Source organism: Pezoporus occidentalis, unplaced genomic scaffold (assembly GCF_034315485.1).
Source record: "Pezoporus occidentalis ecotype Australia unplaced genomic scaffold, CSIRO_AGI_Poc_V1 ctg54, whole genome shotgun sequence".
In the NCBI taxonomy this organism is placed as follows: domain Eukaryota; kingdom Metazoa; phylum Chordata; class Aves; order Psittaciformes; family Psittacidae; genus Pezoporus; species Pezoporus occidentalis.
In genome coordinates, this window is record NW_026915877.1 from 6,877,583 (window position 1) to 6,897,912 (window position 20,330).

A 20,330-nucleotide genomic window follows, 5' to 3' on the forward strand; every position below is an offset into this window, starting at 1 on the left:
ACTCAAGTTATTCATGGCAGAATTGACTTTGTGGTATACAGACCATATAAATACTTTTCATCTCAGGGGACTCATAAATATGTCTCTTTGAAGTTGTTAATGTCATCAAATCTTAATGACTTCACACTGTTCCTTCATTAAGCCTTCAGCACATTTACAGAGGATTTTAAGCATCGCAGGAGATTGTGCTCACACCTGGTTATAGGGGTCTTACTGACATTTAAAGGTCTACTGTGACTAACCATTAGCAAAACCTCTGTTTATCATTAGGCAAGGTAAATGTGAATATAGGATATAAGTAGTGATTATAATTAGCAGTATGGAAGTGTATTGTCTGCACTTAACTTTTCCTGAGCTACATGGTCATTGTGAGGGGGCTGTTAAACAGCTGTATGTTTAATTAGGTGGTATACGTATGGATATATTCAAATACACATTATGTAGTATAGTATTATGATTACATTAAAAGATATATATTATTAAATTAAATCATATATAGTATTACGTAGAGTATATATAAATAGGTACAGACGTAATTTTTTTGTATATGCAGTCATATATATGTAACTTGGGTTACTGGGGGGGTACCTTTGGGAGAATGTGACTTCTAGGCTCACTAAGGAAGCCTCTGGTCCTGTGCTCAGATGAAGATTGCCAGCTGCAGAAATTTGTTTTAACAGAACAATTTCTAGCAGCAATAAATGGATCTTCATTTAGCTTGAGAGGTACTAAATTACGTTTGCCATTTACCTAAGTGCATTAAGAGACCTAGTCAGAACATACCTAAAATGAATGTGCACCTCTTTGGAGATTGATATTAAATATTACGTAGTACTTTGTAAAACACCTGGGGATCAGGGGAGAATGAGTGAGTGTTCTTCACTTATCTGGCTTCCTGGTACCGATGTGGACCTCAGAGATGGGTGGTATCTTTGCAGCTATATGTGAACGCACTGTGGGAGAGAAAATCCACAAAGTGCTTTCATCATTCGCTATGTACATGAAAAATAAGTGTTAGCTGATTGCCACCAGTCACCGATTTAAGGCATAATGCCATATAGTCTATAAATGCATCTGATGGTATGGGGACTCTTTTGTCCAGAGGCTATGCTCTTTCACACTGTGAGGGAATGAAAGAGGAATTTAGTCCAAGATGCTGATTGAACGTGTTCGTTAAGGACTAGCTGGCCAGAATGGAAACCTTTTTTTTTTTTGCTGCTCTCGTGAGACCTCATGTGGAGTATTGTGTACAGTTCTGGTGTCCTCAACATAAAAAGGACAAGGCAGGGGGTTGGAACTAGATGATCTTAAGGTCCTTTCCAACCCTAACTATTCTATGATTCTATGATTTTTCAGGGCTACTTGTTTCCGTAAGATGATGACACTGTTAAAATACCTTGGGAAGCAATGGTAGACAGAAATATTTACAGGAAGTCTGCCCTGTCTTTCAAAATTACATGAAACGATAGACAAAAAAGATGAATTTAAGAATTTGCTATCATCTGAGCTTACTTAGCTATTGTGTCAGCTTAACAGTCACGCCTTTGCTACAAAGACTGCATGATAGAAATATAGGCAAAAGTTTTAATTTTACTCTAAAGGATGTCTGTACTTTGGAAAAAATGCCTTTGATGTTTTTGTAAGATATGTTCATGGTATGTGTTGTGGTAGGGCACTGGGATACTGTTTGATATTTTGGTCCAAAAAAAGGAAAAAAATATTTATGAACTCTTACTTCATTATTTTCATGTTTACTACATGGGTTTATCAGTGTTGTTGCCAATCAAAAAGCGAGTTGCTCTTTTGCCTTGTGTGATAATCATACATTACACTGAATACAAACCATCTTGAAATGGCCAGACTGGCTGAAATCCCCTACATTTTTTTTCACCTAGCTAGAAAGCACTGACTTTACAAGGTCATCTTTTCCTGCTCTCAGTGAATATACTAGGATTTTACTGAGATTTTAAGATTTTAGTGACCTGATACAAACCTTGTTATCATAGAATCATATAATAGTTAGGGTTGGAAAGGATCTTAAGATCATCTAGTTCCAACTCCCCCTGCCATGAGCAGGGACACCTCACACTAAACCATGTCACCCAAGGCCTCGTCCAACCTGGCCTTGAGCACCACCAGGGATGGAGCATTCACAGCCTCCCTGGGCAACCTATTCCAGTGCCTCACCACCCTTACAGTAAAGAACTTCTTCCTTATATCCAGTCTAAACCTCCCATGCTGAAGTTTGAACCCATTACCCCTTGTCCTATCACTACAGTCCCTAATGAAGAGTCCCTCCCCAGCATCTTTAGAGGCCCCCTTCAGATACTGGAAGGCTGCTCTGAGGTCTCCACACAGCCTTCTCTTCTCCAGGCTGAACAGCCCCAACTTTCTTATCGTCAGCCAGTACAGTAGGAAACCATCCTTTTCAGTGAGTCCCCACACACCCCCCCTATTGAATAATATTAATTTCTATTTCTAGGATAGCTCTTATCTAAAAATCAGTTAAAACCCCTATTTAGCAGAAGAGAATTAAAAAAAAAAAAAATAAATACCAAACCAGAAAATTAGAGATCCCATTGTTTCTTCCACTCTGAAGAGAGTCAAAGACTCAGGGTTTGGGGTTTTTTTGTTTGTTTTTTTTTTCAGAAATCTTTCATATAAAAGCTATGGGTCATTCTTTCTCATCAGTTTGATTACAAAAGTCAAAATGCTTCTCAAAAAGGAGTTTCTGTCTTGCAGATGAGAGGAGGGTTTAAATGATGTGATGCATTCACTTAGTTCTGCAGTGCAATTTGAGAAGAAAAGGTTGAATTTGCACTTTGAAGGTTTTTGCATCCTGTAAATGCTGTTAGGGATAGAAACTAATTTCATTAACCAGGGGTTTCTGACTGAAAAGACCAGCAGATAAAAGCAGAGTCATTTATTGGAATTTTATTTGAGAGAATATTTGTAAATATTTTTCTGAAAGTCTTTCTGCTCATTTCTATTTCCTGTAGTGAAATGGGATATGGGGATGAAATTCATTGCAATTCCTCTCTGAAAAAAAAGAATAATTAATACAAGTGAAGAGGCTTTTAGAGTAGTTTTGTTTAATTAAACTGTTCTGTAGGGAGAAACTGTTATAAACTGTTCTTATGCAAACTTTTATAGCTAATGCAAATGTCTAAGCTACATCTGAGACTAAAATCTGGACCACTTGGGGTCCTGGCACATTCAGTACACGTGGTCCTGTTTTCTTTGAGCATCTGTACTTTACGCAATAGTAATCTGTTATGCTTGTTTTTACAACAGGACTTTGCTCCTAAAGTATATGATGTAGTGTATGGTGGGTAACATTGAAGTCTTGGAATTTATCTGAACCATGAAAACTAAAGTTGGAAATAAATTACTCAAAACTTCCAGAACTGGGAGGTGTTCAATTATTAGGATACAGGACTCAGTTGTGTAAAATCTCTCAAGGTCAAGGAGAAATTACCATCTACTTTGGGAGTAGGATGAAACCCTCAGAATCAGCATAATGCACTAAAAATTTCCCCAGATCACTCAATGTCTTAGACAGTGATTTGTCTCAGGTTACAATGAACTGAGCCCCTATTTCTTGCTTGCTTTCAGCCTGCATTGATTTCTTTGCATCTCACAGTTGCTTGTAGGCAGTCTTTCTGGAAAACCAGTGTACTATACCTAAAACTAAGGGTATTTCTGATCATTTCAGTTCATGCTTAGTCCATTGTCCAGCAGATGAATTTTATGTTACTGTTTTGAAGTATGTACCCATTTTCATGCTTTCTCAAGAGTGAAGCCATTTTCCTCTGCAGTTCACAATGGGTTTTCAAATTTTGACATTTTGCTAATTTACCCTTGTCTTGTTTTTTTCCAGCTCTCGTAAATGTGAAACTTTGGGCTATTGATCGGCAATGTTTTCAAACAATAATGATGAGGACAGGCCTCATCAAGCATACTGAGTATATGGAATTTTTAAAAAGGTATGACACTTGTTTACTTTATCAAAAACTACAGTGAAACTGCCATCCTCATCTTTTGACTTTTTTTGTGTGAGTCCAGTGTTTGATTTGTTTCCTTCTCATGTCTTTTTTCATTTGTTTGCTATTTAACTGACTGTATGCTGTATCCTCCAGATGAAAGGAGGGTGAGCACTGGGAAGTCTTGCTGCAGCTTAGTTTCATCCTATTGTGAGTTATTTTCGTTGGCAGAGTCATGCAGCTGAGATGTGAGAGAAAAAGCTTTGATATGAGTCACTCAAAGTGTACCTTATTAAAGGAAATACTCATTAAAGAATAAATAATAATTTAAAAAAGACCCAAAACCACCATTAAGGAATAAGTAATAATTTTTAAAAGACCCAAACCCACCCTCCTTAGGGAAAACCCTGATTCTTAAACTTTTGTAGAAAGAAGCAAGCCCATTCTAAGTGTGTTCTTGTTCTTCTAGAATAATATGCAAGTTTCTAGAGAAGTAAAAACTTCATTTTGCTATAAAACGCAGATTATTTGAGTAACAAGAAAAACATAAAGCCAAGTCTTTCAGTCCTTAAATTTGAGTCTCTCAAACTTTCCTTTGAATCATGTTGCCATCTCAAAGTGGAACAAATCCTCCTTGTGAAAGCTGTGTCTAATATCCTAGTAATTCAAGTGTGCTATAGCAGTGAGGAACGGGCTATGTTTCAGGTCAGCAAAATAATACCAAACAGAATAATGTCACTGAATTCTAGAGAAAAAAATCACTCAAGTCAATGTGATACTCTGAGTAATCACATCATTAGTAAGATGTTGCTACCTCAGGCTTGTCCCAGATCGAAACATTTCCCTCTGCATAATTTCCCTTCTGAACCAGCAATCCCCTGCTGTGCAGAAGCAGTGCAAGGGGTAAAATTATGCCCAAGAGATAATTTCTTTTGATGGTATGTGGGGGATGTGATCAAAATCCTTCAGATTTGGTCTCCTTTTCACCTCTTTCTGGGGGAAGCTGTGCTTGATTTCTTTCTTTTTTTGTTTTGGTTGTGTCTTATTTTCAACATAGGGAAATGTTTTAGCAATTATTGCTCATTTCCAGAAGCTCCTTCTTTTTTTCCACGGAGAGGTTTTCAGGGAAAAGTGCTGTTGTAAGATCTAGATCTTACAGTTTGTAAACTGATGACCTGAGTGATGGTACACTCTCTTAAAAAGGATATTTTGAATGAAAAAGCCATGCAGCCATATCAGATGGCGAGTAACAAGTCTCCCTGATGTGGGCATACCAATTTTTACCATGACATGTTGCATCCTTGATATAGTCTTGTTTCTAACCTGCTTCTTATATGTGTTCTTCAAATGTAAGACTTCTAAAATTGGGAAAACATTCACAGTACAATCGCTTAGACATTCAGTAACATAAACTCAAGGAATAGCCTGCATGCATTCCATACCACAGCTCAGCCAGGTCACTGGGTAAGAAATTGATCAAACCTGGGACACCATTAACTGCTTAGATCCAGGAGTGGAGCCCTGCCCGTTACACTGATTCTTGGCTGGGTTGACACTTTACCTCCTGGCCTCTCTTGTGTGGCCTGAAGTTTCACCTGTGATTCTTTTCAGTCATGAATAAAAATAGTAATAATAAAGTAATGAAACTAAAATAATTGGCCAGGCAACATTTTCTTCCTCAGAGGACAAGATGTTTCCCTGGAGAGGACTAGGAGCTCCATGGAGATGTTCTGCTGCTCAGAGATGACATAGAATAATAGAATCACAGAATCGTTAGGGTTGGAAAGGACCTTCAGATCATCTAGTTCCAGCACCCCTGCCATGGGCAGGGACACCTCACACTAAACCATGTCACCCAAGGCTCTGTCCAGCCTGACCTTGAACACCACCAGGGGTGAAGCGTTCACAACTTCCCTGGGCAACCCATTCCAGTGCCTCGCCACCCTTACAGGAAAGAATTTCCTCCTTATATCTGATCTAAACTTCCCCTGTTTAAGTTTTAACCTGTTACCCCTTGTCCTATCACTACAGTTCCTAATGAAGAGTCCCTCCCCATCATCCTTATAGGCCCCCTTCAGATACTGGAAGGCTGCTCTGAGGTCTCCACACAGCCTTCTCTTCTCCAGGCTGAACATCCCCAACTTTCTCAGCCTATTTCCTACGGGAGGTGCTCCAGTCCCCTGATCATCCTCGTGGCCCTCCTCTGGACTTGTTCCAACAGTTCCCTGTCCTTTTTATGTTGAGGACACCGGAACTGCACACAAAACTCCAGGTGAGGTCTCACAAAAGCAGAGTAGAGGGGCAGGATCACTTCCTTCGACCTGCTGGTCACGCTCCTTTTGTTGCAGCCCATGAAAGTGTAGTCATCAAAGTCTAGTGTTTTCCAGGTGTCTTATTTTATTGTTATTAACATGTAAATTCAAGCGAGAAAACAAAAGTTATTAATATGCTGAAAGAGTTTAAAAAAAACAAAAACAAACAAAACCAAACCAAAGCAGTCATAAACTCAGATGTTAAGTGTTGGCATTTTTTGTGTGCTGGTGAATGAAAACCAAAAGATGTACGTAAGATCAGTTCTGGGGGTTAGAGCCTCTCTTTCAAAGCAGAAATTATGCAATATGAATCTTTGAGGTTTAATAGAGATTTTCAAAATTGTCAAGATTAATTTGGATGCAGGCTCCACAGGGCCTGCTCAGCTTTAATTGTAAAGCAAATAGTGTTAGGAAGAAACCAAGGAACATTTCTCACCCTGTAGCTGAGCTTTGTGGGCACAGCCTATTACAGTTTGTCAAGCCATTATATTAATAATGATAATATTATTATACTTAATATAATAATATTATTATATATTAATATTAAGTATATTATTATGTTATAATTATAATAATACTCATTAGAAAGGCCTAAGACAAGCAGATATTTTTTCTTTAAATCTTACAGTTTAAATTTAGAAAAAGATTTCATCCTACACAGCAGTTGTAAAATGGAGCAGGTATCTGTAGGAAGGTGATGACAAAATGGTATCTGCCCATTGTGTCTTCCAGTTGGGATTTGTTTATCAATAGCTATCTCAAGCTCATCTTGAATTCCTTCTATTACATTAAATGATCTTGTTTAGAGATGTTTTCCTTCTAAATATTGTTAAGGAAAAAATAGGTTAAATCTTGAATACAAGGAGTATGTCAGTTCTTATTCTTTGGAGGTCTTTTCTCTTTCCTATATTAATAAATGAATGAAAATGCTCTTGTTAAGAAAACAAATGGAATAGAAACAAAGTTTTAAATGGTACCTGTGCACAGAATAGTCAATGGGGTTGGAGAGCATGATTTTCTCCTGATATTGCTCTAAAAAAGTTACCCTTTCTAATCATGTCATTAATAACAATAACATAATGCTTCAGTAACATGTTTTCACCTGTGAACAAAATACAATAGAAATTAAAGTTTTGGGACAGTAAAAAAGCTCTTCATATATTCTCTTTTATCTTTCTGAAAATAAGTGCAGTCTGTGCAGTAATATTACTGGGTCTCCTTGCACTCATTGCACAAAATATTACCCCATAACCAGTCTTGTGGTTTTGCCTTGTTTTTCCACAGGAGAATGATATTGGTGACACGGACCAGCTACTGCTTTCTTAGTTTCACCCTTTTATGTTCAAAGTATGTATAGTCTAGTCCTTTGTTCTGAATGCTGTAAGAAAACTATAAAAGTACATTTCCTAGTTAAGAAACCTTCCTAATCATTCCTGGGCTAGAAGTACATAATTTTCACAGTCTTATAAAACTTAAGGTAAATTTTCTGACTTCTATAAATCAACTGCAATATACTAGAGTAAGGAGCAAGTGAACATCCTCTTTTTCATAGTATTTACGAGGAACCGGTTTATGTATTCTTTTCTGCTTCTTCTAAAGTCTACTGATCTTTTGAAGTGATCAAAAGATGGCCTAATTCCCTAGCAGAACCTGCTTCAAGTAAGGAATGGAAAATCCAGACTGGTTTTGATCCCTGTGTATATGCTGAATGACGAATCATAGCAATGATTCTCTTTGAAACACAGATTTTCAGTAGCTCATTATGTGGTTAAATCAATGCTAGATAAGCTAGTTCATACTGAAGCTAGCAGTAAAAAGTTAAAATATAATCTTGTACTGTAGATTTAGTAATTCCTTATGGTATGTATCATTTAATATATTTGCTGTTATACAAGCAAGAAAGAGCATCATTCTGCTGTGGAGGTTACAGGTATGCTAAAATTAACAGTAGATCTCACTGCAATATTCACTTTTACAACATTTAGAATAATTTTCTTTTCAGGCCTGTACTAAAAATAATTCCGTATAAGCAAGATCAGAATATTTCAGTGTCATGGTTTAAACCCAGTCAGGCAACTCGTTCACTCACTCCCCCACCCGTGCAATATGTAAAAGTTCTGACTGGGCTGGGCCAGCCCTGTTGGCAGATCCTCTGGTGTTGACCAACCAGGTGGCCTTTGGTAAGTGTGTATCCCAATGCTTGAAAGTTCCCCCACCGGGAGTAGGGTGGGAGTGAGTGAACAAGTTGCCTGACTGGGTTTAAACCACGACATTCAGTTAAAGAAACAGATATTTGTAAGATAAATTTGTCCAGGAAATAAAATTGGCCTTAAATTGTGGCCAGTGTAATAATTTTCTGCTAGATCATAAAAGTTTAAAGACCAGAATGCCTCGGGAGAGTAAATATTATATTTAAAACAAACAAACAAACAAAAACCAACCAAACAAGAACCAAACAAACACAAAAAGAAAAAAAAACCCAATCTGAAAAAAAAAAAACCTTCCTAATTTTTCCATAAAAAGAGGCCTTATATTCTGGTCCACTGTGTAAACTGTGATTCAGCCAAGACCCTGGAACAGATCAGGAGAATAAATGATGTGCACCTCTGTGTCCCCTCAGAGGCAAGATCTAACTTTGGAATTGGAACTTAAAGGAAATATACACATATACACACAATCTTGAATCTTATGAATAAAAATTCAGTAGTGCTAATAAAAAGAAGATCAAAGTATGTTGTTAGTCTAAGCTTTTAACTTAATGTCAAAAACTTTAATCTGGCTGAAGAAATGCCTGCTCTTCAGCCTTTACTGTTTTGTCATAATTCTCTGGCTTGATCTTGAGTCTCCTTCACAGTTTTATCTGACTCCAATTTAGCAAGTGGGAACTTGTGATCTGGGCTGACATGGCAGAAGTGAGCTGTTTATGTCTAAGAAATGAGAGTTTATGCACTCACAGCTTACCTACGTGGGGAGTTAGGCTGGTAAATCTTTTGTGTGTGTAGCAAGTGGAGCCAGGAAGGTGATCTTGTGCTGATACATACTCAAATTGGTCAGCATGATGATTTAACATGAGTCATTTGTCAATGGGAAGAAAACAAATACGAAAATTCGTGAAGCTCTGTTAAATGACTGTCTCTGAAAAATTGCCAGTGTTTTTGTATGAAATGGTTCCTAAAGTGCATCTTTCAGTGAAATTATACTGGATAGAAGTGGGAGAGAAATTAAGTGAGGCAAAAGGAAGAGAGACTTTGGAAAAAGAGAGTTGGAGGTGGGTGGTGAGTTGGTAAATATGTACATTGAGATTGTTTTGGCTGACTAAATCTGAAAAATGAGTTTTGGCTGAAAGAAGACTTTAGTGGAACACTAATGTAGACAAAGTTAACAGGGGATAACAGAGCAGAAAAAGAGAAAAGGGGAAATTATTTCTGTAACACATAAATTCATCTATTCTTCATGCAAAGCTAAAGACAGGAACAGATGTGCTGGTTCAAATCAAGAGCCCATCTAGGCTAACATCCTTTTCATCCAGAGATGTTGCTCAAGGCCAAAATGGACAGGACCATCCCCACTACAATGGGTGTGCAGTCCAGGGAAGGCCAAGAGCATCATATTGAAGAATGTTCACAACAAGAAGATCTGGCCATCACCCACCTTGAGGATGTCCAGATTTTTAAAGACAGTCCAAGGAGTGTCTCTAGGAGGAGCAAGCTGGACTGTTGATCTTATATCATGATCAAGTTCCTTCTGACCTCAGAGGCAACCAAGAATTCTGTCAAGTTACCTCTCTTTTATTTTCCCTGTTTCTGTCCAGGTTGGTGAACACTAGATCAAACGTGATATATGAACCGTGTTATTGATATGGTGACAAGAAAGCTTATGTCCAGATTATGATCTGCTGGATGGAGCCAGAAAGGCTGGAAACATCCAAACAGCATTTCCCAAGAGCTGTAGATGAGATGGCAAAACTTGAAAATCAGCTCACCTCCCTCTGCCATCCCCCATACTGACCATAATAAGCGACCCAGAATAAAGTAAAACTGGAGAGAGGCAATAGATCATTTGGCTACTTGACAGCTCAGCTGGCTTTCAGCTCAGTTTGTCTGTGGAAAACTGAATCGTTCATCTCTTCTGAAGCATTCACACGTGACATTTTTAAACCCTCTCTTCCCTGTTAGCATAACTCAAGCGAAGCAGATCATATGCCATCCACAGTTTTACTCCAGTTTGCAGAGCTGTCAGGTAGTATCTTCTTTTCTCTCTGAAGATGTACTGTTCCTTCTATTGCCTCATGCTGCATGAACCCCACAGATCTGCTAAGAGAGGGAAGACTGGATGAGTGATCTGCATTAGAGCACATCTACTATGTGGCAATTTTAGCTGGAAAGTGTAAGAGGACAGTCTTTCCACATCACAAGAAGGGCCAGCTTTGAAGAGAGCACATGGAAACAGTGGGGATTCTGTCAGAGCAGACATCTATATACTGTCCCTTTCATTTGTTTTGTTGGGATTTTTTGAAGGTGAGATGGAAGTACAGCTTAATCTTTGACTAAGGTCATATTAAACTCACTGTGCCATGAGGAGCTACGGTGAGTTATGCCTGGAGTTTTAGTGAGGAAGGCTAAGATGACTTGAGAGCGTTTGAAAGACTGAAACTTTAGTCTTCTAAAATCTGGTTAAATAAATCATAGAATCATAGAATAGTTAGGGTTGGAAAGGACCTTCAGATCATCTAGTTCCAGCACCCCTGCCATGGGCAGGGACACCTCACACTAAACCATCTCACCCAAGGCCTCGTCCAACCTGGTCTTGAACACTGCCAGGGAGGGAGCATTCACAACCTCCCTGCGCAACCTATTCCAGTGCCTCACCACCCTTACAGGAAAGAATTTCCTCCTTATATCCGATCTAAACTTCCCCTCTTTAAGTTTTAACCCGTTACCCCTTGTCCTATCACTGCAGTTCCTAATGAAGAGTCCCTCCCCAGCATCCTTATAAGCCCCCTTCAGATACTGGAAGGCTGCTATGAGGTCTCCACACAGCCTTCTCTTCTCCAGGCTGAACAGCCCCAACTTTCTCAGCCTGTCTTCATACAGGAGGTGCTCCAGTCCCCTGATCATCCTCGTAGCCCTCCTCTGGACTTGTTCCAACAGTTCCATGTCCTTTTTATGTTGAGGACACCAGAACTGCACACAATACTCCAGGTGAGGTCTCACAAAAGCAGAGTAAAGGGACAGGATCATCTCCTTTGACCTGCTGGTCACGCTTCTTTTGATGCAGCCCAGAATCATGTGTTATACCTAGTGTTGGGGAAAACAAGCATTTTAGAAAGCCATACTTACTACCACTAGCTTTGTGCTTCTCAGCTTGGGTTTCTCGCTGTTAATGACAAACTGGAATGTACAGGAACCTGCATTCCAGGCTGTATGTAGTTCATGCAAGCTGCATGTGTCAACAGGATGCAGCTAATGGGCTGCCAAGGATCAACAACTCCCCCTGGGTAAAAGCAAGAGGGAGCAGCAGCAGGTTAGAGATGCACAGTCCGCCAAGGCAGGCATGGTGAGGAAGAGTGTTAATGAGTTAGTTACCACAACAGGGGAGGGTGGCAGCAGCTTCCAGGATGCAAACCAGAGAGTAAATAAGATGTTGGGAAGCAAACTAGGATTGGCCTAAAGATAGAAAGAAAGGAAGTGCCATTGTATTGCCTAACGGTAGAAAGAAGGATAATGCTGTTGTATTTCCTTGGGCAAGTGTGGGAAGGTTTCAGGAGTGGCTTTTTGTGAGAAGCTGAGCGTAAGGCTGCAGACAATAAGATACCTAGGGTGCCCACTGGAGCTCTCAGGAGGTCCTTGCACCTCCGAAGCTCGTACATAAATTATGAAGATGGTATGTGATGCAGGTTTTGTGGTATTTCAGTACCCCTGCATGGAATAAAAGCAGTGTTTCAGTTTTGGAAATTGCACAGATCTTGTCTGTCTTGTCTGTTTTTTCCCACATTGCTTTAAATTCAGTTTGTACTGGGGACACTTGAGGATATCTTGATGGAAGTTTCTGTTTGCAGGCAGCTGAGTGGAAGGATGTGCACAGGCAGGCACTGAAGCAGAACTGAAATGATGCACCACAGTATCAAATTGTCAATTTTCTTCTGCCCTTTAATAAGAAAAATAGCCTTTCTCATATTTTGGTGGAGAGAAGGCTAGGTTAGGATTTTTTCTTAAATATTTTTGCAACAAATTATTTCAGTACCACAATCTAGCCTCCTTAATCCTTTGTGAATGCTGTTAATGTGTATGATGGGGCTGAGGCAGATATTTTTTAAGAAGTTTAGTATTGAAGAATGTTTTAATCTGAGGAAAATTTGTATTGGAGGCAATGCACCAGAGGCAAAAAGGAGAAGTGAAAAGAAGGTGAAAGTCTTATGTTCCCGTTGATTCAGAGCATGAAGAAGGAGGAAGAATAATTGCTGGAGTGTTTTTACGTTGCAGCATTTCAATTAAGGTAGATACAGTAACCCAATTAAGTGTGTTAAGGGGTTGAAGCAGCCCCTGGACTCCCTGAAGATAGCATTGGTCTTGGTGTCAGCTGTATTTACAGTGTAGATTAATACACATGGGAATAAGTCTATACCTCATTTTAATGTTACTGAATCTTAGACTCCTAGAATGATTTGGGTTGAAAGGGACCTTCGAAGATCATCTAGTACAACCCACCCTGCTGTGGGCAGGGACACCTTTCACTAGACTGAGTTGCTCAAAGCCCCGTTCAGACTGGCCTTGAACTCTTCCAGGAATTGGACCTCCACAGCTTCTCTGACCAAATGGTCCAGTGTCTCACCCTCATTGTAGAATATTCCTTCCTTACATCCAGTCTAAACCTACTTTCGTTGCACAGACCTTCTTTGGACACCAAAGGGGTATTCATCACCAACACAGTGAGTGTTGATGGGACATGCTGCAATTTCCTTTTTGCTACAGACCTGCAATTTGACAGTAAATAATTTACCCAACTCAGGTGACAGACAGTGACTTTGCTCCTAGCACCCATTCACTGGGCAATTTAGGGCTTTGTAGAAATGAGGAATTGATACGTGCAGTGAGAAAAAGCCAGTTGCAGGGACCAGAGGTAGAGAAGTGGAAACCGCAGGCTGTGTGTCTGAGGCCACAGATGGTAGTGGTAATAAGATGTCTGTGGATTGTGAAGGTTTTGAAGCATTTTACTTTCTTTGCTCCTATATTTTTTTTTCCCTCCATTCAACTCACAGTTTTCTTGGTGAAGTAAAACCTAATTTATTGGTAATATTGCTGTGGTAATGAGATAACCTCTTTACATTTCAAAGGAGAACAAAGCTATCTATGTCCTTTTTCCTCCCGTAGTGACTCTATCAGTAAGGAAAAACACTTCAAAGATGCACTCATGATCTCCATTTGCACAAGATCTTATTTTGGTTTAAATCACTCACAAGTTAACATTGTTCAGAAAAATCTATTCTGCAGGTCCACACGTAGCCATTTGGGCTCTTCACATTTATTTACATAGGAAGAAAAGGGAAAGACAATCCCTTCATTGCTGAATGTTAAAAGGTAATAGTGATGAAGCTTTGTAACCTTGCCTAGAAAGAAATAGAACAGGGTTGTGCATAAAGACTTATTGTTGGAGGGGTAAAACACAACAGCAGAATAATTCAGTGAAGTCAGCGATCCTGACACTTAAGTTGGAAGAGAGGTTTTGGTTTTCTTTTTTTGTTTGTTTATTTGTTTTATTATTTTTTTTTTTAATGAGCAGAAAAGAAACCCAGGAAGCAGCTGAAAACTAAAGAAATTTTGTGATTATTCAAAATACCCTTACTCACTACACACAGAAAGTAGATGCTCTCAGGAAGACTGATGGAGTGTCTCATTCATTCAAAAACTAATTTGATGCACTAACAGCATCTTTGAAATGGTTTTATTGCAGTTTTCTTGGAGGTAAGTGTAAGGATGGGCTGTGCTTCTCTGTTGTAAAACTTCCTGAGGATAACCAGTTTAGGAGATGCAGGAAGCAAAGTGGCAAGGGGGTTGGTGTCTGTGGGGAAGGCAAAGATGGCAAAAAAATGAAATCAAGCTGAAATAAGGCCACAACTAACAACAAATTAATCTGTTCTGTATGATCGGTGAATAGAAGAGCTTTTCTTGATGATGCTCTATACCTGTTCTTTTGTAACTGTTCTTGGAGGGTTACATGAAGGCTAGACCTCTAGGGACTCCTTTCTGAAGTGGTTTAGCCCTCTGCTTTAGTATAGCCACTAATTAATTGAGAAGACAAGGTGATACCAGGAATTAAATCTTGTAGTTTTTCTCTTAGCGTTTATTTTGGCTTTTTAATTTCCAAATCCCACTTTTTTATGTATATATATATATACATTTGTTTTAGGGTGAGCACTGTCATTTTTATTTATCATCAGTTAGCATTTCGTCCCATGATAGGAATCACATTTTACTTTTCCATACCCATAGAGTGTGATTTCAGTTGCATATCAACCATCAGGACGTGATTACTGGTAAACCTTGTGTTAATGTAGTTTTATACTGATACAAACGGGACCAGAATCTGGTCCTCTGTTGTCACAGTGGTGCTTCAGAGCATTCAGGTATGGTCCATCCAATATTCTGCCTTTTCAGAGAAAGAGAACTCTTGTTGGTAATTTTCATCAGGTCAAACCCAGTCCTGGCTCCCTGCCTATTAGTTGCTATCATGATTTGGAGGATAGTGGCTTTCTGAGTTCCAGAGCAAACAACTTCTACATTTGTGTTTTCTGTAGCAGCAAAGAAATGAAGCTCTTCACAGCTTGATGCAAAACATCAGGCATAACTGGAGATTTATTAGGGTGTTAGGATTTATTTGAAGTAGCTCACCCTTACCAAATTAACATTTTTGTCTTGTAATATTATGTGTGTGGTTGTGGCTGTATATACCAAGAAGATGGTTTTCCATTGCTTGCTAAAATGTAGTGAAGAGTAGACTGATTAAGATTAGGGGTTTATACTGCAAATATTAAAGTAGATAAAATTATTAGATATTAAGGTTATTTTATTCTAATCACGTTGTAGTGTGACTTACAATTTAGGACTCTGGAATGGTAGTGTGATATCCAAATCAAGATCTGCAGCAGTTTGCTATATCCTGGACAGCCGTGGACGGCTTCATTGACATTTCCCTTCCAAAAGATGAGTGAGGAGGCAGCCCAGAGTAACTGGGTAAGACTTGTTAGGTTGTTATTTTGCAGATGTTATATGGTAATAATCTCTGTGCCTTTGATCTATCAACTATTTAAAATGCCCAGGTTAGTTGTTCATGCCCTCGCTGTGGCAGGCTAGAACTGAACAGTGATGCTTGGTATTAAAACATTAAATATGGATTAATTGCAATAGATCATCACGGGAACTAGAAGATACCCCTGATATTGACCAGTTTTGGTGGCAAGCATGTGAAGCAGCCTAGGGTGGCTCTTCAGTCCAGCCAGAACCAAAACTGATTGTGGGCTCTCACCCATGAGCTCAGCTGTCCAAAGAAGCCAGCTGGGGACAGGTCCAGTTTGGGATCTCATACCAAAACAGTTGAAGAGATAAAAGGCAAAACAGCATTAAAATGAAATGTGTTTAGGAGATACTTAAGTCAACAGGAAGCTACTGAAGCATGCCAACATAAATGACTCTGTTTCTGGAATATCTAAGGAAGGATGGTGGTGATGAAGCTGGAACTCTACAAAAGTAAAGTATATATATGATAAAAGAAGCAAAAGTATATGAGAAAAATACAGAACTATTAGTTCTAAGGACCATGCAAGAGGAGAAAAGTAACAGTTGTCATAAAATTGGTCCTGTTCAGGGCTCTGAGGTGTGGAAATGGTAATGCTATCTAAAGACAGAAAAATAATTGGTAATGGTGGAAATACACTGTATTCCAACTGTTCGGTATGTTGGTGATGAAATTGAACAACTATTGAAATAAGTTAGTTTAAAATCAGCAAGTGTAGGTACCTTGCATCAAAGAATTATTTTAAGACTTGTTGAGGGTGGGTTTTTGGTCATTAGTACTGATTGTAATGAATCTTGCAACAGCTCAGAGGTTCCAGAAGTGGAAGACAGAGTTTGAGGGGCTGCTGTTGATTAAATGGACTAATATTGATCTTCGACAAAATATATAGCAACTAAAATAGGATTCAGACTGTAAAAGAAGAGGGTAGGATTGTGAGAAACTGAGCTTGTGAGAAGTAAGCCTTGGGACATCTTTTTCTGGTCTTTTATAATGGAAACCTAGATGATGTGTGGAAGCATTGACATTCTGTAATCAGACACCTGTGATGAGCTTGACCTGGTAGAAGCAGCTGATAGCTGGATTAGAAAGAGGTTGGAGGGTCTGTATCAGTGGCTGGAAATGAAACTAGTGCAATGCTAGGACAAAAAAAAAAAGTCCTTGAATGGACAGGGCTATTGCATGAGCTTGCATATGTTGTACTCTCTTCAGCTGTAAGGCCTCATCCAATTCAGGTGTCCATAATTCAAGAGGGACACAAACAGGTACATTGCACAGAGTTGAGAGAAGAGTCGTGGAAATGGAAAAGATGCCTGACATTTGAGGGCTGCAAGGAGCTGAGTACATGTAGTCTAACCTAGAGAAGACAACAGAGTAACACAGTCACAGTTGATAGGCTTTGCAGGGAAAAGTCTTTAATAAAAGACTTTTAAATAAAGGGAAGCAATGTGGTGAGAAGTTGGGCTAGATAGCAATAAGCCCAGTGTTATGGCAAAGTAAGTCTTAACTATTGAAACAATATGAATCAGTGGGGTGGAAATCAAAGTGAAAGCACAAACATAGCAGTCTTAGGAGGGCATATTGCATCTGTCTGCTTTCAAAGTCTCTGCAAGGTGGACTCACCTTGCTGGGTGGAAAGCAAAGACAACATGATTGTTTTGAGGATCCAGGTCTGTCTCTTAACTTTTTTTTTCAAAGGTAAGTTTCCCATGAGCTATTTTACTATCATCTTCCCTCATGGGCCCCAAGGGAAGTTTTGGAGCCCTTGGTTAATGTGCAGCCTTTTGATAATCACAGACATTTCAGAGCTTGTCCATGTGTCGGATGCTTCTCATAAAAAAAGTTTACCCACCTATCCAACATGTTATCCTGCCAGACAGTACCTATTCTTGTGTCTATTTTCATGTTCAAGTTACAAATAGATACTCGCCAAAGCATCTAGCAGTCTGCTGTCCTCAAAAGAATCAGTGCTCAGGTGTCCTGGTTCCACCTGTAACAGTTATTTTTTTCTACCTAGTAGCTGGTACAGTGCTGTGTTTCGGCTTTGGTCTGAGAACAGCACTGATAAAACACCAGTGTTTTAGTTGTCTCCCAGTAGTGCTGACCCTGATCAAGGACTTTTCAGTTTCCCATGCTCTGCCAGTGAGGAGGGGCACAAGAATCCAGGAGGAAGAAGAGACAGGACACCTGACCCAAACTAACCAAAGGGATATTCCATACCACAGCACGTCATGCCCAGTATATAAACTGGGGGAAGTCACCCAGAAGGGGTTGATCACTGCTCAGACGGGGCTGGGTATCAGTCAGTGGGTGGTGAGCAGTTGTATTGTGCATCACTTGTGTTTTCTGAGCTTTCATTTCTTCTCTTGCTGTTTCCTATCATTATTATTGATATTCCTTCTATTATCACTATATTTTACTTTATTTTAGTTATTAAATTGTTTGACTCTCAATCCATGGGGTTTACATTCTTTTAATTCTCCTCTGTATCCCACCAGAGCGGAGAGAGGGGTGAGTGAATGGCTGTGTGATGCTGAGTTACTGGCTGGGTCTAAACCATGACATCAGGAGAAAGATTTCGGCAATACCACTTGTCTGCTTTAAAAGATTTTGCTTTTTTGCTTTTTGACCAGACAGTGAGACTAGCCTTGGTGGCAGCCACTCAAAACTTTTATGTAGTGGTAGAAATACAGTTGGAAGCTTCCAAACTTCACTTCCTTGCGCTCAACTAATAATCATAGAATCACAGAATAGTTAGGGTTTGAAAGGACCTTAAGATCATCTGGTTCCAACCCCATATTAACTTATATCATCTCCTATCTGAAAGGAGGATTCTTATCTTTATTAGTATCATTTTTCAGATGAATGAGTAACCTGAGCATTGCTTGACAGGTTACAGGCTGAAGTTTAGTTTCTGAGTTGGTAATTGGAAAACCAGCTGAGGTCTCTGGTAAAGAAAGCTTCTAGATAATTACTAATGGACTACAAGGAAGTCATGTTTATCTGTGTGCAAATTGAAATTCTTAAAATATGTGCAATGTTTGGTAGAGAAAGTAGCAGAAAAAGTGCCTTTTTTTTTCCACAGATGGTGGGAAAGTTTGAGTACAGACTAATTGCTAGAAGGATGTCTTAGGCTTCATGTTTGATAACTGTGTATCCAATAACTGCCTTTTGATCCTGATGAAAAATCTGAATTTGCCTGCAAATACACAATGCCAAGCAAAGCATTTTGGCAAACCATTTATTTGATGAAAAATGCAGCTTTAAGGCTGAATAATTTGTTGATGAAATATTTTAGAAATAATGAAAAAAATCTGTGCTCTCTTAGTGATGGATGCATGATGAAATGAATACGAGGATGAGGGGAGAAAAGCAGATGTCATACAAAGGCTTTTGACACTGTTGCCTGCAGCATTATCATTTGGAAGCTGAGGATGGATGGTCTGAGATGCACTGATGTTTAGATGGGTTGAAAGCCGGCAAGATTGTCAGGCTTAGAAGAGGGGTAATTAAATAAATATAGCTGGGACTTTTGCAGTCAGTAGCCTTGGTGGGAAAAAGAAACCGGGGCTTGTATATGCCCAAGTAGTTAAAAGCATGATCATCTTATTTCAAATCTAGGTATTTTCAAGGCAAAATACTACAGTGAGAAATAATACTTCGCGTAATGACCACCACATATAAGAAAAATAGGTCAGGGAGGATCAGCTTCATTTCCATGGCAACTGCTTAATTGCTGGTGGAAAAGGCTAACTTGATACCTAAGAGTGATTTCTTTACATTAGTTTCATTGCTGGGTCTTAAACAGGATTATTTTTACAATGACCTGATGGGAATCAAAATGACAATAAACAGCAATTACCTTTCTCGGTTACTAGCAGTTACTCTTCTAGGCTTTCTGGCCTGTGTCTAGTTCAGCATCATATTTTAGGCCCATGCTTACAACCTTTCCCAAACCCTCAAAATCTTGTGTCAGGTTTGAGTGGAAATAGTGACTTCTGGTGACATGAAGATTTGGTCTGAAGCATTCAGGCAGGAATTACAATGTCAGTAAGTAGTTAGTAGTGTATTAACTTAGAGTTCACTTTTTCATGAAGGATTCATTAAAGTTTAAATTTGATGTGAAGCTGCTCAGTATTTATGAAGAAGTTTGCAGTGCAAAGACCCAGCATTTTGCTGGTTGATGAAAGCAACCTGTCATTGTTGCTTTCACCTGGCACTGGTTTTAGTAGTGTTTAGTAACGTGGTGTTAGCTAAAAACATGCTTTGGGGTCATTATAAAGAAAGCTTTAGAAACACAGTTCTAAAACTGATTGCCTGGTCTAAAGGATGTGTGTCCTAAATCAGAGCATTGGAAGTTGAATTGTCTCAGCTAAGGGAGAGAGGAAAATTTGGGATAACATGCCAAGTGCAAGGTCCTACACCTGGGTCGGAGCAATCCCAGGCACAGCTACAGGTTGGGCAGAGAAGAGATTCAGAGCAGCCCTGCGGAGAAGGACTTGGGGGTGTTGGTTGATGAGAAAATGAACATGAGCTGGCTTCAGTGTGCGCTCGCAGCCCAGAAAGCCAACCGCATCCTGGGCTGCATCAAAAGGAGCGTGACCAGCAGGTCGAAGGAGGTGATCCTGCCCCTTTACTCTGCTTTTGTGAGACCTCACCTGGAGTATTGTGTGCAGTTCTGGTGTCCTCAACATAAAAAGGACATGGAACTGTTGGAACAAGTCCAGAGGAGGGCCACAAGGATGAT

General features: G+C 39.4%; 1 protein-coding gene across 6 annotated transcripts in view; it reads left to right on the forward strand.

The window, feature by feature from the left end:
* Window positions 1-20,330, forward strand: part of PRKG1 (protein kinase cGMP-dependent 1) — a 492,239-nt gene that overhangs the window by 309,704 nt on the left and 162,205 nt on the right. For all 6 annotated transcript variants that reach the window (XM_062637910.1, XM_062637908.1, XM_062637911.1 and 3 more), the window contains exon 4: window positions 3,881-3,986. In XM_062637910.1, coding sequence (XP_062493894.1) covers window positions 3,881-3,986 — 106 coding nt within the window. The remainder of the gene's footprint in view (window positions 1-3,880; window positions 3,987-20,330) is intronic.